This window comes from Ips typographus, linkage group LG2 (genome assembly GCF_016097725.1).
Source record: "Ips typographus isolate SLU linkage group LG2, UJ_Ityp_2.0, whole genome shotgun sequence".
Classification (NCBI taxonomy): domain Eukaryota; kingdom Metazoa; phylum Arthropoda; class Insecta; order Coleoptera; family Curculionidae; genus Ips; species Ips typographus.
In genome coordinates this window covers 20,381,747-20,400,654 of record NC_138423.1, presented here as the reverse complement: position 1 = coordinate 20,400,654, position 18,908 = coordinate 20,381,747, and the positions used below count along the sequence as shown (strand labels likewise).

General features: G+C 34.2%; 1 protein-coding gene across 1 annotated transcript in view; it reads right to left on the bottom strand.

Moving 5' to 3' along the window:
- retn (retained) overlaps positions 1 to 18,908 on the bottom strand; it is a 90,977-nt gene that overhangs the window by 39,873 nt on the left and 32,196 nt on the right. Inside the window, 1 exon segment of the mRNA XM_081972355.1 lies at positions 17,339 to 17,569. Within this exon segment, the coding sequence (XP_081828481.1) occupies positions 17,339 to 17,569 (231 nt within the window).

The following is an 18,908-nucleotide window of genomic DNA, read 5'->3' as shown; positions in this document are numbered from 1 at the left end:
TGAATGGGTTTTGACAGTCGTGACAGCTGTCACGGCACGAAAGTAACGTACTGAGTTGTTTGACAACGTCAGAACTGTCAACTCGGTTCCATGAAGCTGTAAACACTACTTATAGTGCAATTCCATTCCTCAAAGAAACACATATATTTGGTATATTTATACTTTCTAATCACTGGTGAGTGGGTTTTGACAGTAATGACAGCTGTCACGTGACGCAAGCAACGTACTAAGTTGTTCATCAACGTCATAACTGTCAAATTTGGCTCCATGGAGCTGTAAAGACTACTTACAGTCTGGTTCTTCCAAGAAACGCGTCTATTTGGCATTTTATACATTCAGATCATAGGTGAGTGGGTTTTGACAGTAATGACAGCTGTCACGGCACGAAAGTAACGTACTAAGTTGTTCCTCAACGTCAGAACTGTCAAATTTGGCTCCATGGAGCTGTAAAGACTACTTACAGTCTGGTTCATTTTATAATTTCCAAATGGTCCAAAATCTATTGCCTGAAATTGCTTTTGATGAGCAATTATTATCCTTTTCTTCATCATTCTCTAAAATTTCTCTTGACATTTTCCCCAAAAATAAATTGATTGTGATTAAATAAATTATGAACTACAATACGATCAGAGACTATTTTAGCTAGAAATCGTTCTCTAGATCGTTGCCATTTTGCAGGAAGTCATAAAAGCGTTAAACAATCGCCACAAAGTAACCAAAAAGTATGGTGTCCCGTCAGTTTTAATGAAACGTAATAAAAAGACCATGGACAGAGAGCCACAAGGTGGTGATCTTGCCGCAATGAATTATTGGACAAGTTATAAGTGTGCAACTTATAAAATATGGGCGAAATTTAATTATCCGCGCTATAAATCGTCGCCGGTTTTTTATAATAGACAGGCGCAGTTAATTATTAACGGCCGCGATTTGTTATCAAAACATTTCGTTCCCGGAATTTTGAATCATTTAAAAAAAATCAAAATCAAGTCTTTCTGTTGTCAAAACACCAATCGTTCTTCTCTGATTCAGAACTGATTGACTCCGAAAAAAAACCATAATTTTTCTGCAGAGAAAGTTAATTTGCTAAAAAAATGGTTTAACATATTCATAAACCCACTAAATTTTGTTTTAATACTGTTTTATGTGCATTCCCTAATAGTGATAACAATTTGCGAAAATCTCAACACAGTGCTGCAATTTACTCAAATACTACACATGTGGACTTATGGCAAATTGCAATAAAAAAATCTAAATACAATGATAATTTCAATAGATTTGCTATTTGAAATGTTATTAGTTTATAAACAAATAATTTAAATTTATTCAAACGCTTATTCAAATAGAAATGACTGCAGCTTATATTAAACCAATGTAATTTTTTTTTTCAATGATACAATTGCACAATACACTTTAATGTGTGCCGATATTATCATAAAACAATAATAACTCTTCCAGAAATAGTTGATAATGTAATTATGTTTAATAAAAGCGGAATGATCACAAAGCAGATCAATCACATTTTATATCACTATTCAAATAATTATTTTATTAGGAGAAATTAATTGTTTTTGAATTAATTCGAAAACTTTCTGACAATGTAGAACCACAAACATAAATTTGGTCACTCATAAATCATGATTAAGAATCGAAACTTAATCACTACTAATGACTGATACTTAATACGTCAAGGTTACAGTTTACAATTTTAAATTGGGCAATTAAATTAAAGCGTTTATCATATTACAAACGTAAACGGATTTTTTTTTACAGTCAATTTTGGGAAGGGCGACAAAACCTTCAACTTTACGATACATCCAGGCAAATATTGTTTTAGCAAAATCAACAAAAATCGTGTGATATCAAAATAATTCGAGAAAAATCCGAATTAAATGCAAGATCAAAGATTCCGACACACGTTTCAAAGATTAAGTGGTTTCTGTGAGTGAATCAAAATGGAAATTTTACTTCGTTTACTTTAAAAGTGCTCTTAGTTAGCCCAGCCACCCACGGCGCCCAATAAAAGCAAAAACAAACAGAGGCAAAGCAATAAAAATAATAAAAAGGAAATAAACGTAGCTGATCCCCTGACAAATACAAGAACCTCTTAGTCTTACACCCAACATATTGTTAATAAACTTTACATATAAAAGCAAAACAACCTTCTTTGTCGACTTTGTTTGCATTATCAATTCTCACTCGAGTGGTAACTAGTACCTAGTTTAAAATTGTAAGATCTGGACTCACAATTATGGGATGCCAAGTGATTTCTATAGTCACAATACCAACAAGATTTGAATTGAACTTCGGTTCTCTCTACATTATATTTCAGTAATTTATATCACAATGCATACTAAACAGGATCGAAATGAAAACGATCAATCTGGTTTATCGTACTTCTAAAACGTTTTATAGACTTGAAAAACACATTCCATTGCCGATATATTTCAGACCAGAAAATACAGACATTTGCCTTGTTACTATAAGCTGTAAACTGTCTGGAGATTTTATTTTAATTCTTAAAAGTTGTCAGACTGTATGACAAATATTAGACACTCAAAAGTGCCTAACGGTAAGTTCACATGTGTAGCCTCTGCGTAAATTACAGCATTGTTTGTAGTTTGTGATTGGTCAAACAAAAGCAGTAAGTTGAAAGTTGCTCCAGAAGAAGTGACATTTAAAAACAGGCTAAAATTAAGTCAGAAATACACACTGATAACTGATATAAATGCCAAAAATGCATTGATGAAGATACAAAATTCAAGTCACAGTGATTTTGTTACTTTTCATGTGTGTTTCGTCGTTTTGTACCTCTATGGGATTGAATTTCACAGTTTTCAGGTTTCACAGTATCATAGTAATAGAAAAAAATATTTCTTATTTATGTCATATACTCCAAAAAGTTTTGTTTGTAGAATTTTGCTATTGACGTACTACAAAATTCACTGTCATATTTTTTTGCACACAAAGTAGAAAAAAAAGAAGTTTGTCTTAGACGGGCATTGTGAACTTTTCCCTACCTTTACCCCATATTTCAAAATAGTAGTGCCATGTTTGATCTAAAACTGTAGGCAGTTGTCACATACCAATATCGCCCATTTTATTCGTCACAAGATCTTCTCCCACCCATTTTGGAATTTACTACAGTTAAAGAGGTGTCTGCCAATAAGTCTCTAACTAAGAGGCTGTAAATAAAAAACGCCATTTTGAAGTTGAATATATTACAGGGTCTCCCATAAGAAATGGTAAATAATTGAATTACGGATTTCTGAGGCCAATCAAGTCTAAGGAAACAAAAATACAGGGGATCAAAGTTATTCCTTTAAAATAATCTTTTTAAAATAACTCACAAACAACAAGTTTTTTTGGTAAAATTGAATATTCGGGGATTTTTGAGGATGACAAATATGACAAAAAGAGATTTTAAATTGATCATCCTCGAAAGCCTTCGAATACCTCATTTCAACAATAAACTTCAAGTGGATTGTTGAAAAAACTGAATTTAAAAAAAAAAATTTGACCCTCTGTATTTCCATTAACTATTCATCTATAGTCAGGTATGTTGGGCTAAATCGTATTATTTTAACCCCTAACTATTACTACCACTACTTATCGGACATCCTGTAGGTATATTTCAAGATGTGTGACCTTTTTTGCCATCTTTGATTTTCTAAGGCCTGGTTTGGCAATCACGGAACAGTGACACAAATAACATTATATTTTCTAATTTTAGCTAAGTAAATGTTTCACATATTCTACACGTAATCAAGTCTCTTGTCTCAAACACACACACTAAACATCAATAGCACAATTAATTATATCAAAGTAATTAATTTGACACAAGCACAATGGAATGAAAACATTAATATACCAACCTCATCCACTTCTGATTTAGATGGAAGTTTAGACGACATCACCAGCCGAACCGCAAATAATTCTTACTGTATGTACCCTTCTTGATAAGGTTTTAAATAAATTATTGAAATTCGCAAACACTAAAATTGAGTCGGAAATAATTAAAACTTATCAACACAAATAACCGGTTAACGAGATTGACCACGTTCTGAACTGATTCGCGCACAGTTTTTACTCAAAGTACTCTTCTTGATAAGTGATGATGTAGTTATGAGTTACTAAAACACACCGACACTAAAATTGTTCCGGAATTAAAACTTGGTAGAATCTTCGAACTTAAAAGGATCAACACCATTTGCCGGTTTAGCGAGATCGACCGCCCACCTTCCAAACTGACCCTAGAAGTACTACTGATACGACAGTCGGACATCAAGAAAGGGCCTACTTGAATACCAATTTACAGATAGATGGCGTGCCGGAATACTCCTCCCGCACACTTCCTAGCCAATTATAATGGCGCAGGTAGATGGAAAAAAACCTTGTTTACTTGAATCGATTAGGTCTTGAAGGGACGATTTGTCCCAAATACCCGACTGACTGGCGGTATTTTTATTGCAACCCTAATAAAACCTATTAAAATATTTTACAATGTAAAACGAAATTTAAATTTGGGTTAATATTTGCAGTGATTTACAGGGCGGTCAACTAAGAACACGAGGTGCTTAACCTTCACTTTTAAACAGTACAAAATTTGGACTGCCAAAAACACAGTTTGAAACGACAGCCAGGGACAAAAATTGTCTGTAAAACTGTTTTAGTACATTTTTGAAATCCTCATTAAACTTCTTATTAGTTCTTATCCAATAACCTGAAATAGCACTACAAACATTGGTACAGTCAGGAAGAAAAGAGGTGTCAAAGTGTGAAATGCCAGAAAAACAGTTTGAAAGAACCGTCAGGAACAAAATCTGTTGTAAAACCCACTTGGAGTGAGAAAATGAATGTTTTAAAAACATTTTTGGAATTCTCATACAATTTCCTATTAAACAACCTGAAAAAACACAACAAACATTGGTACAGTTTGAACTGCCAGAAATACAGTATTTGTAATTTACTGTTAATTTACCAATCAAATTTTCCTGGTAAAGTAAAATATTTACCTTACCGATAATGTACCCATCACTACAATTTAGCTTCCATTTGACAAAACATATATTACTGAAAGTATGGTTCGGTGTTCAATTGATCCAATAATTTAGGGCATGTTTGCGAACGAATCCATATACGCTTGGAGCATTCGGATCATCGAAATCAACCCACGATCAACCGGAATGGGGGTTAAGACGGGCCTTAAACGGCTATTACGGGCTTCATTAGAGTCGAGAATCAAAGTGAAGCGGTATGTAATTATAAAGTATTTACAGTCGCGGATAGCGCGGAGGAGTGGGACCCGGCAATTCATCACATAGACAGCTCATTTGCTATTCGTATTATCATAATTTTATTTGAACGCAAAGTTGACTGGCCTGAGAGGTGTGCAGCGGCGATATTACGTCAATGTCCACCGCTTAAATTGCATTAGATCGCCTCAAACCAGAATACGATACCACAATAACCATTAGAGTCATCGAATTCTAGTTTGGAGACTTTTTCTGTTATTTGCCTATTAGGGGTCGATATGCGGATGATACAGTAATTGCAACTCCATTCTTCATTCAAATTCAACAGAGATTAAGAAAGTTTTTCAAGATTCAAAGTAAAGTTCTGATCGGGACACAAACTTTCTTCGAATCGATACAAAGGTAGTCAAAGTAACACCCAAAATTCCATTCGAGTTTTTATTGGCAAACCCTTTCAGAACCGGACGATAAATAATTGACTTTTACGGCTAGAAAAACATAATTTTATCATCGAAGAAATTACAAAGCGATCCCCTAACTTATCTCAAACCCATAAAAGTCAGACGGTCGTCGTCTATCGATTATTGCCGCTGACCTGCTTCATGATACTCACATTTGTGAGTTATTGGTAGAAATTTCTTAATTTACATTGTCTGTTACCCGGTGTAAAACGTAAAAACAGATTGTGGTTCGAAAAAGGAGAATCGTTTATTCCTAACCTAGAATAGGTTAGGTTAGGTTAGTTCTGTATGCACACTAGTGCAATTTTTGTCCATTTAAGATGGTGAAAGACATCTAAAGCAATTTGGGGGCTTCTAAATTGTAAAATTCCATCTTTAGAAGTATCAAAACCTGAAGGTCTGAAACATTTTTTTTATATTTGAAAGGTTGATATTTGTATAAAACTGTCAAAGATTGTATCGCTAAGGAGTACTGAAAATCAGTCATTCAATACTCTTGTATCTTCAGAGGGTATTGATACTTCCATCCACTTTTAAAAACACACTTTTACCAGATATTTTTAAGATCTGCAGATCATTTGAATCTACTCTTCAAATACATTCCATCCCTATCGTCTTTTAGTACATTTTTAAACTTAGGAAAAAGTAATTTTCTGAAATTATGTGTCTCCCAAGACCGTTGTGTCTCTTCTGAATCATTTCAAATCACGTTCAGTGTTCCTATTCAAATTTCTTGATAAATAAACTATACTGCACAGCAAGACATTCTTTACCTGAACGTCGACTCAATTAAGTAAATAGATATTTGGTGAGTGAAGTTCTTTTACGATTGAGACGTAAAACATGAAAAGAGAGAAAGCTCTCCGTATTCATTCGACCGGTGGGGCAATTTGCAATAAATCAACATTTTTCCAAATAGGTAAAGCAATTCCCAACTAGATTTGCACCACTTTACTACCGTGAGAAGGAACACGTTCCCGGATTGTAAAATCCACCGAAATAAAACGAAACTCATCGGTTTGCGAGGGCCCCAAATTCGTCGAGATAAATGATTGAATCTGTTCGAGCCAAATCTATCGTCGATAAGAAGTATTGGTCCTTTGCGGGCTCGTTATTTTTCTTTTCAGCCCTGACCACTTCATTATGTCGTTGATTGAGTCATTTACTTTCCCCTTCATGAGATTAATACATATGTGTGTGTTGAGGGAAAGTGACCACACGAGCGTGCATTCCGTGAAGCTGGAACGACCGGATTTTCGAGCTACCCTAACCGATATTTAGATTTATATCCGGTTATACGTATTGGGTAAGGCGAATCGATGCTTACGACTAATTGTGCATTAGGGGAGGCTCAAGTTCACGCGATCGGACAGAAAAACTTGCATCTAGCCGGCTTCGAAACAATTATTTTCTCAGATGGTGACGATGCTGCGAGTAATGGTCAGTTATTTGTCGGTTAATAAACATCCAACCCTTTTACAAGTCAACCCCTAGGGCTGGGAACATTTTCCGAATCAATTGTGTCCTTGAATAACCTCTTTAATACCCTAAGTGCAGTATTAAGCTGGTTGTTCTAAATAAACTGCTAGCCACGTCAACCGGGACAGTGACTTTTTTGGGTCATTTTTAAAACCTCGCCGAAGCCACAGATTTTACTGCGGTTTGGACTGTCATTGGGCTTGGATTATTGGCTTTTTACTGATGTATAAAACTTTTGCTTTAATGCACTCTAACTGCCTTATACAGGGTGTGAAGGAAGTGCCTGCCAAAAAAGGTAAATTTTCAAGTAGTTCCCAATTGACCAATACATTTTTTTGGTTTTGTTTTAACATAAGGAAGTGTTATTTAAGTCAATATCTCGGGACGTTTTTAGGCGTTTCCCAATATCCCAATTCACGTCCCATATCTCAAGAAGTATTGATTTATCCGAAAAAGGCATTACAAATTAAATTATGGCAGCAGCTTTTTATGTGTCATTTTAGTTGGTTGTAGATCCAATATTACATAAACAACCCATGACCAATAAGACAATACAGGTTGGCTAGAGACAATCAAAGTCATCATCATCAATCAAGTTAGAGAAAAATAAAAGACTTAAGAATTAAGGAAAACTTAATCTGACTAAAAAAATCGTTTAGGCCTAAAAAGTTGATTTTTGGTTTGATAGTGAAAGAGCACCAAAATTTTGCAGTAAATTTTTAGTTTTAGTGGCCAGAAACTGCACTATTTCAAATGGCACACTCTGTATATTATTACGTCATATGGATTAGCTTTCCCATATCTATACAACTTTTCACATTTTTCCCTTTCCTATACAACAAAGTGATATCAAATGTGCCATACAAAAATTAAATAATTTCGGCGATATTTGTGTGTGACAAAGTGATTTTTTATTTAATTTAAGTGTCCCTTAACGTCTCAACTGTCAAATGTGGCTTCATAGAGCTTTAAATACAACTTCCAGTAAAATTCCTCAAATAAACAACTATTTGTAGTTTCAAGGGTTTTGACAGGTGTCACGTGACGTAAGAAAAGTAACTTTAACGTCAGAACTGTCAAATTTGGCTTCACGGAGCTGTAGACTACTTACAGTGTGGTTGCAACAAAAAACCCATCTACTTGGCATTTTATAATTTCCAAATAGTCCTAATTCTATTGGCTGCTTGCGTTTATAGCAGGGTTGGGCAAACTTTGATTTTAAATGAACAAATCATAAATAATATTTTTTTATTTTAATTCAAACTCTCGATTATTTTAAATTAGTAAAAGTTTTGGACAAAAAATCGGTTGTTTATTGGGTAAAATCAGGAGATTTGAATGTTTTGGAGTGTTTTGAACATGTTTTGTTCTCATTTTGATATACGTGATCGGAGTAAAACAAGTGTGTGATTTAGTTACTTCCTGTCAATCAAAAAATATCAGTGCAAAGTTTGGATTTGTACATTGTGATATAAAAAACCGGTTGGGAATAGAGAAAGGAGGAAAATTAGTTTTGTTGTTTAAGCTTTACAATGAAAATGAAGAAAAGTTATAGCGGTTTTGCTTTTTAAAGAATTTTCGTTTTAGTTTATTTTGTGAATCTAATTCTTCTTCTTCTTCTTGTGGTTCCTATCCGTTACGGATGTTGGCAATCAGCATGGCGAGCCTAACCTTGTTTACGGCAATGCGGAAGAGTTCGGTTGATGTTTTTCCGGTCCACTTCCTGAGGTTATGCAGCCAAGATATTCTTCTCCTTCCTGGACCTTTTCTTCCATCGATTTTTCCCTGGATGATTGTCTGGAGTAAGGAGTACCTGGAGTCGCTTCTCATGATGTGGCCCAGATATTGCAGTTTTCGGATCTTGATGGTGTTCATAATTTCTTTTTGTTTATTCATCCTTCTTAGTACCTCTTCATTAGTGATATGTTCGGTCCATGATATCCTCATCATTCTTCGATAGAGTCGCATTTCGAAGGCTTCTATTTTCTTGGATGTGCTTTCATTGAGTGTCCAAGATTCCGTCCCGTATAAGAGGATAGATAGAATCTAATTAAAAAATTTGAATTTTCGATTTAAAACATGATTTTTATTTAAAACAACTTTCAACTGACTTAAATCAGGCCAACATCATGCTCCTAAAATTGCTTAAATCCTCTTTCGCATTTCCTCCAAAAATAAAAATCTACAAGATCGTTTTAGTATTCGAGGATGTAGGATCGCGTCTCTCAAATGAAATTACAAATTTCGGGGCCAAGCCGTATAATTTTTGCGACTGGTGGGCATTGTACGATCGTGTTTTATTCATATTGTTGAATTAAATCGCCGTAAATTTATACGACCGAATGCACATCTCCAGACGAACTTGATATTAAAATATAATAACTCCTACGAGGGTATAATTCACGTTGTCTCACTTACCGAGTCACTTCATCATCGAGACCCGACACCTTGTGTACTGGTGACTAATACGAAAATTCAAAAATTAATTTGCAAACAGATTGAACGTGCATTGTTTGTTGCTGTTTTTAATGGCAAATAATTGGCCAGACCGCTGGGTCTAATCCAATTGTAATTCAATTTCTCTAAATAAAATCCAACGCCTTTAGCTAGACAGAAAAATGATTTCGTAGTGGGTAATTGCCAGTTGGATTAACTGATGCGTCCCGTATCTCCGTCCAATTCCTAATTAAATTTAATTGATGTTAATTAAGTTATAACGTGTTTGATGTTGGTGATTTTTGCACAGGACCGTCTCAATTTTTTTCCCACCAAGGAAAACAATAAAACTGGTGTACCAATTTCTTTGTGAAATAAAATCCTTTGTTTTCTTACGTTTACCGCCCGAAGCTAGTTTGTTTACGCGGCCGGTTAAGATCAAAGCTACTTTACATCGTTAATTCAGTATCAAAGGAACTATCATTCGATGAATTAAGACTTTAACAGCGCGTATACAGTTGGATCTTGTCCACCGAAATGCTTCCATTTACTTTAATAATATTTTGATACGTTTTATGACCGCGATTTCGGTTTGTCTGTGACCGCGACGCCGCTCGTTTTATTACCCCCCAATACTTTGCATTTCACATGATGAATGTATTGTGATCTGGTTGATTTATTGCCAGGATTTTGGCAACTTTCCTCAATCCACACAATACCTCAGTTTTGACAGGAAAACAAAAAAAATCTGAATCATTTTTTCTTGAAATTTAAATTCAGGCGTCCAGGGTACAAATTCTGCCAGATATGTGTTTACCAAAAAATGTTGAGATAACATAAAATGATCGACATCTCAATAAACCAATAGTTAACCCTAACCTAACATTGTAAACTTTTAGATATCTTTTTGAAGTACCTTTAATAAAATGAACCCCCATCATTCATGTTAATAAATTAAGAAGAAAGTTACCTTTTGAAAAGGCTCTTAACCATCATCCGTGGATTTTAAGGGCTACAAATTGCTATGAATCACTCTATTACCGCTAAAATAGTCCAGTTCGCAAAAGTTAAGTGGAAATTGTTAAATACGGACAGTAACTCTTACAGATTTAACAAAGAAATACATTTTTCCAGGCAAATTTGGTAGTAACATTAGTAATAACCAGATCAACATTTGGTCATGTCACCTTCACCCTGTATATCTCAGAAACTGAATATTCTGACGTAATACAGGGTGTCCACCATTTGAAAAAATGCACTTTTGGGACTTTGAGCTTAACAAACAAACGACCACGTTGATGGAATTTGCTGTTGAAACTTCCGCCCTGTATATCCCGAGAACTGTACAGGGTGCTGCATTTTCGATGGTTTTACGGGGTACAGAGAAAACGGTAATAGATAGAAAAAAAGTAGCATACGTGTTCTGATCTCTTTTTCTGAGCTGAGATGACTGGCGAAAAGTGGGCGGCACAAACTTTTTGTTTCAAAGATACGGGGGGCTTTTGAAAATTGGTCATTTTGGAACCTCCTCTGTATTTCATTTGCTATTAAAGTTGTCAAAAAAGGCAAAACGGTTTCCGGTAGAAGTTTTGACGTAGAATCCAATGGCGTTGTCAGTTTCTGACATATGACAGTAAGTTATATTTTTTTTAAATGGAACACCCTATATATTTTTAGTTCATTTAATTCTGTTGATTTTTACTTTTTCAACGGTGTATTAAAACATATAAGTTTGTAAACGTTAGTCTTGGTAATTAGAAAAAAAGCGTTTCCTTAGCAAAAAAGTGCTAAATAATATGTATAAAAATACCCACAGTCGAAACAAAATTTGGCTATGTTCATATTAACATGTTACATGTCGTTTATAAACAGTTTTTTCAACTTCTACCTTAAAAATAGTAGAAAATAGAAATGACCACTTTTCTTATTAAAGTGACGGTAGAATTGTTTGTAACTTAGATTTTTAATAAGATTTATTAAAAATATTTAATTCTGATGTGTTAGTTTATATAATTTCCGATTTTGTTTGGTATTTTAGATATTGGCCTTTTTTTAGCTTAGCAAAGGTCTTTTTTTAAAATAACAGGATTAACCTCTACAAACTTATATGTTGTAATACACCGTTGAAAAGGTAAAAATCAACAGAATTAACTGACGTAAAAATATATAGGATGTTCCATTTAAAAAAATGTAACTTACTATCATATGTCAGAAACTAAACGGAATAGAAAAAAACTGACTACGCCATTGGATTCTATATAAAAACTTCTACCGGGAACCGTTCTTTCTTTTTTGATAACTTTAAGAGCAACTGAAATACAGAAGAGGTTCAAAAATTACCAATTTTCGAAAACCCCCCGTATCTTTGAAACAAAAGAAGTTTGCGCCGCCCACTTTTCGCCAGTCATCTCAGCTCAGAAAAAGAGATCAGAACACGTATGCTACTTTTTTTCTATCTATTACCGTTTTCTCTGTACTCCGTAAAACGATAAAGTAAAGTTCAATATCTCATTAGTTTCAAAAAATACAAAAAAAAACCTTTAAATACAAAAGTTTTAGAGAATATTGATATTTTAATAAACAAAAAAGTTCGAAGGGCGAAATTTGAGAAACGCCCTCTAGCGTCGCAAACTGACAACATATGAAAAAACGGTTTTTTCGTATAATCTTTTTTCAAAAATCGAGTTCTACACATGTATACTAGTTTTTTTTTATATCTAGCAGGTAAATGGGGTTTTCTTTTCAAAACACACTAAATCCGGACACCTTACCTAATTTGTTTTGCAATGTGGTTGTGGTGAGGTAAAAACGTTTTTAGATCAAAATTCATTAAAATACAATTATTTGCTATAACTTTAAGTTAAATTTAAGTCTTATTCAGAAAAATAAAATATTAATTGAACTTTGGTATGTTATGAAAAACAAAAAAATAATGAATTTATTTCAAATTAAAATAATTGGTCACAGAGATTTACTGGTTAATTTATTTTTATTGTGTATATTTTCTTAATTCATTTTACATTAGTACCGTTTGATGAATCATACTTTTTCTCGATATCCCCTTTCGATTTAAAATATTCGTCTAATTTTAACCTCTAACCCCTGTCAATGGAAAATGGTGCTGGAGATTATGAGAGCCGAACATCTGTTCTACACATTTGGCCGTAGTACGGCTTGATTAGGTGCAGCGGTCTTGATGGAGTCTTGATTATTTAGTTAATTCATTAATTTCCCCACAACGATTCGGCAATTTCCGCTTTTATAAGTCGTTTACACGCACGTAAGAGACAGACATGATTGGCGATGACTGAACCACGATTTATTTATACACGTTTCTTTAATTAATTATTTTCGATTTTTGTATCGTGTTTGTTATAGTATTTCCCTTTTGTCAATGTCCATGTTAAAGTATGCAGTGGAAGTGACATTTTGAAAAATACAGGAAAAAAGTGAACTGGAGAATCAAATATTTTGACAGAAAACATAATTCTTGCTTGATAAACATTTTTAATAAAGTAAAATGCTGCACACCACTGGCGAAAAATTAGACCTAAATGCTAGAAATTTTGCGTTCCTGCTTTGAATCATAATTTCAATGTTTCTGTTACAACAAAACTATTTATAGGGTTTTAATGCAATCTTCTAGTGCTTTTAGAATAGTTTGCCAGTGTAGTTTGTAAGAGAATGGATTATTTATTACATGTTATACTAAAATACGGTTTTTAGCTTTAACAAAGTTGAACAGTGGTGTAACACAGTGTTCTGCAATTGGGTAAAGTGACAAAACATCAGCTGTTTTAGGAGTTATTTTGCTGAAAACAGTTCAGAGCAACTCTAATATGTTTTGTTAAAAAAAATCGAAGTAAATAAAAAAACGTCTTATTTGAAAAATTGAAGGCTGACAATACATTTTACCAAGTGACACTGATTGGTCAAGAAAGCAGCTTTCAGCTTGCTGCTTTTTGTGACCAATCACAAACTGCCCACTGTGCTGTGATTTACGCAAATACTACACATGAGGACTTATCGTAAATATCACCAATACTTTATTTCTGTTCTATTTTGATACCAAAAACCGAATTATCTTCTGTTTCTAACTTAATTAGCGTCGCTCACAGATGTAGAAATCCATTTTCGAAATGCCCCTTTGCCCTTTTATGAATGGGGGATATTAAAACGTACAAGGACATTAAGTTGGTTCGCCCCCATAACATTTCCAGAAATAGGCAAATGCTCCCTAATATCGGCTTATTTTCGACATTTTGACATTCGTGATCGATTTAACCGGGGGTCTTCTTCAAAACTAATGCACTCATTTGCTGAAAACTTAACACATTTACCCTGTAAGGACTTTCCGGCCTAAATTTAGAGCGCGCCGTTACGGCGGTGATTTATACGTATTAACCGGTTTTTTCGGGGGCGATTTCCAGCCAAAATATCCCAGAAACTGGAATTATGGGATTTGACTAGTTGAAAGAGTTAGGCCTAGAAACATTGCTAGTATCACATTTTCTCTGACTCTTGGATTTAAGATGTTTATTTCAATGTGGTGTTTTCAGCTCACATCTTTGGTGGTTTCTTTATAGCTTTTTAATCTGATTTATGGTTATTAAAAATTAGCAACCGTTTGCTAACAAAGAGTTTAAAATGCAACATTATAGTTTTTAAGGCAATTTAAAACACAAAGTTTTGCAGAGAGAAATAAAACCGAAGATTAAGAGGTTCTAATCCCGGTCTGCAATATAAAAAAGCATTTGATTCGGACGCACTGATGGTGTTTTATAGCCTCCACATACTTTTTTTACAACTCTTATTCACTCTTTAATGCGCTTTAAATCCCGGCATTAGAAAGATCTGACAGTGGTCGTATTGAATTCTTTAATGGGAATTCTAGGGGCAACAAAGTAGTCGGTTACAAATCAACGTGAGCAGGCGAAATATACGTAACACGATACGTGTGTGGTTCTTCAGATTGGAGCTAGATCGTGACGATCGTCGGTTTTGAATTAATGATTTAGTCTGGGGCCTTTCAAAACAAACGTTATTCTGCAATTTATCGATTAAAACAACGCGGTGTTATGACTAAATTACCAATACCTCGAACTATAAAGTTTTCGATTTGTTCAAGCTTGAAGTGGATTTAGCACGTTTTTATGCAACGTAGTGTTTTTTTTTAATTAACTACAAATTTCTGGACTAATTTGAAGAGCAGGTTAAAATGTAGAAAAGGACGAGAAGGATCCCGATATGAATTCCATCAAATCAATCGCTGGCACGGCACATCCGGTTGTTCTTGGCATGTGTTTGCCAGTTGTGCTGTTCAGCAACGACACAATAAAATCCGGCCAATTAATTTATAAAAACAATTTGCTTATGGCTAGTGTACAGGACCGGCATAAGTAGAAAATTATACTACCCCTTGTGGAAATTTTCGGTAAATCGCAAAAATGTCACAACATAATGATTTTTTTTTTCGTAACAAGTGTGGAAAGTGATACTTTTCCGCACGCTGACTTAAGTTGCCCAACCGACCTTAGTGAGTTTGGGGATCACCCTAAACTGTCTCAAGAAAATCTGATGATTTTCTCTAACCATCTTTTCTGCGACTAACATTTTACCTTTGCTTTTTCTAATCTGTCTTAACTTTCATTTCCTTTCTTTTCTATTTCTTCTTATCCTGCTTTTGCTTCCTCCTGGTTTCTCAGTATTATTCAACATAACATCTGAGGAGGAGATTTTCTTAAAGATTTTTCTAAGAGCGTTAAGTTCCAAGTCATAATGCTGCTATTCCAGCTCAAATTTAACGGTTTTAGCAACGTTCTTTTTAGATTTTTGAATGAAAAGAGTTACTTTAAACAGTTTTCCAAATATGGACAAGCGCACTCTTGGTGCCAAAAATGTTTAAAAACGCAAAGTCTCTGTCATTGTTTTTTTAGCTAAAAATATCCCTTCTTTCAAAACCCTTTACCTAATACCGCAAGCATACACAAAATTAGCAAAACAATCTTAAGTATCATCAAAAACGCCATTTTTTGAAATACAAAGTGTACGTGTCACGTTGTTAAGTTTAAGCCTTAACCCTTTTCAAAGAAGTAGTGTTAGACGCAATATTCTGTCCTCAACTCAACTGATTTTCACCATTGTTTTCTTAAAACAGATTAGAGAACCTTTTTTTGCAAAAACCCAGTAGGGTTATAATGCAGTGGAAGGTAAAATTATCAGTCAGTTTAGCTATTTCGTGTCTCTTTGTATTTTTTGACAAATCTCCATTGGGCGACTATTTGTTTTGCAATATTTTCCTTCTTATTATTCACTTCATTTTTTTTAAGTTATTATAGTTTATTAATTAATAAATTTTTTATTAATCTATCTGAAATCGTTCTATCTATTGATTTGAAAACGAACGAAACCTGTGTAAAGTATACGAATTTATCAATTACTGAATATTTGACATGCTATCATGTGACCCCGCAAACTAAGAAATGTGACAGAACACGTGACGTTGGATGTCAACGCCAATTGAACGTTTTTGCTAATATACAAGGTGAACAAATTATCAAAAAAGAACAAATAAAATAAAACTGAAAAGCTCTGTATCCCACTAAGTTTTGTCTAAAATACACTCATCTCATCTGAGGTAATAAAGTCAATAGCTAAGTAATTTCTACACGATTACTTCAATGAGTAGATTAACTAATAGTTAACATTCGAAAATGTTTATTCAATTTAAAACAACACTCATCATTGGCCATTACTGCTGCTTAGTATTATTATAAGAAGTGAAGAAGCTTTTACTTGTTGATGCTTAGATGAAAATATGAAGAGCCACGGAAATGTAATGAAAAAATGCTTTTCAAAAAAAAATTAAGTTGAAATCCCTATTCTGAAAACGTTACTTAAATACAAAATTAGAGAAAATAAAAATGTTATAATGTTAAACTATTATTGTATCAATAATAAAAAGTTCGTTCGTTCCAAATTCAAAGAGTGATAAATGTCCAATGACTTTTAGGTCTCTTTCTTCTTTTGTCCTGTAATAATCACAAAGTTACTTTATGAATCTGTCTTTGTTTATAAAGATAGAAATATTGCATAAACTAATAAGAGATGAGATCTCAAAAGATTTCTCTAGAAATTGGATCAAATTTATGTAACTCTTAACCATTTCCGAGATATACGCTTTTTTTACTTTGAAAATTCTATCCAAAATTTGCAAAGTTCTGTATTTCGGTTATTTTTTTGGGTTTTAGTCCTACTGATTACTTTGTTGTTTTAGTCTAGCAAGTCTAAACGAGATAGTGTTTTATCTCATATTGCTTTTTTTTAATATGTCATAAATAAGTACTAAAAACTGTTATTTGATTTTAATAGAATCAATTCCAAAAACTAAATACTTCTGTCTGATTAACTTTTTTCAAAGAAAAATGGACTTTCTCCCTTGGCTCTTCAATTGGTAGGTATTCAACTACTTTTTAAAATTATTTTCAATTGATAATTATTGTATTATTACAATCAACAATTTTAGAGCAGTTGATAATTGTAATTCAATTACATACTTTTTACTTAATGTGACTTAATTTTTGAGAAACAAAATCAAATTTTTGAAAACTATTCTATCACGTCAGATTAGATCACGTAACTTTTAAAGTTCGATCAACCAAACCTCTTTCTCCCCTCCCACATTCTCCCAATCGTAATCAACTGTCTTACCTGACGCACCTGTTTGAATTGCTCCTCAAAAGACCAGGTATGCTGAGAAGAAGCACTACCTTCTGAAGAATGTGAACTCCCCGAGGATGGAGGTTGTGGTGGTGGTGCCATGGGAGGTAGAAACGCAGTCGCTGGATGAGGAAACGGAAATGGAACCGAGAATGGAATACTATCCTGCGGCCGATTGGTTATAGAGAAGTTTAATTGGTTTCTTTGGTTTTCAAAGTCGTCCTGAAACAAACGAAAGATTGGAATGTTACCAGTGATGGACTGAAAGTTTTTTTTAAATTATGTTTATAATCACTCGGTACACGTCCGGACAGTATCGAGTAACGCCGATCTAATCAGATGAAAACAAATCAATGCCTCTGTCAATGGAGAATCCCGGGGCCGCACTATCACATGCCACGCATTTTATTGTCAGAAATTTATCGATGCCACGGACAGATATTAATATTTGCGGCCTCTATATCATCGGGAGACAAAAGCTATTAACTGATCAAGATTAATTCCTCGATTGCCTTTTATCCGCCCCGGGGCTAGAATAAGCAATTTGGCTCGCGAAACATTTGCATTATTACGATTCGATATTAGCGGACAGTCGCTTTCAACTCGAATTCTCGTTCTCGTTTTCGACTGATTTTCTAGGTTATAAATATGCCTCAATTACACAGTATCAGTTTTTACATTAATCATCGCCGAAGAAAGAAATTAAATTTTTTGCGGTCCCTTACAACAACAATCAATCAGATTTCAACCGGTTAGCCCTTGCATTACACTGTTAAGTAGTCCAACCAACTTCAGTTTTTGGGCTAATCCATGTGATCTTCAATTAAAAATATCAAGAATATTCTTCTCTTGGCGATCATCCTGGATATGATGACTTGGTTATAGTTCGGTAGTGGTTTTTGAAAACCAAGTTTTTGTTCTTCCTGGTGGTCTTCTGCCATAAACTTTCCCTTGGAAAATGGACTTTAAAAGGTGATATTTGTTTGGGTTACTTATAATATGTCCGAGGTACTCAAGCTTTCTTCTCTTGGTGGTATTCATTACTTCCTCCTTCATTCTTTCCATCACTGCCTTGTTGGTCACTCTGTCTACCCATGGTATTCTCAGCATCCTGCAGTTTCTATATCTGCGATTTGTTAAGATATAATCTATCTGGTTTCGGATGATATGGTCTTCTCCGTCGTCTCAAGGAGAAGTCCAGGTGTATAGTCTGGTAACTCATAGAAGTCATGTTCGGATGCAAATACACTGCCGGTGATGGCCAATGAATTTCCCTTCTCTTCCCTTACTTATTTAGGTATTGAAGTCACCTATTAACGTAAGGATTTCTAGTTTAGGGAGTTTCTTTACAAGATCTTTAAGAGAGTAAAATTCTTTTCCTTCCTTCTCACTGTGATCAATGGTAGGTGCATGGCAAGAAGACACAAGTTTATTAGGGCTGTAATCTGGTTCATCCACATTTTCACCAGTAAAAAGACTTACTCGATAAGGATTGAAGAAAGGACTAATTTGTTTAAAGAATTAATTCTTTTTGTTAATTCTTCTTAAATAATGAGGAAAC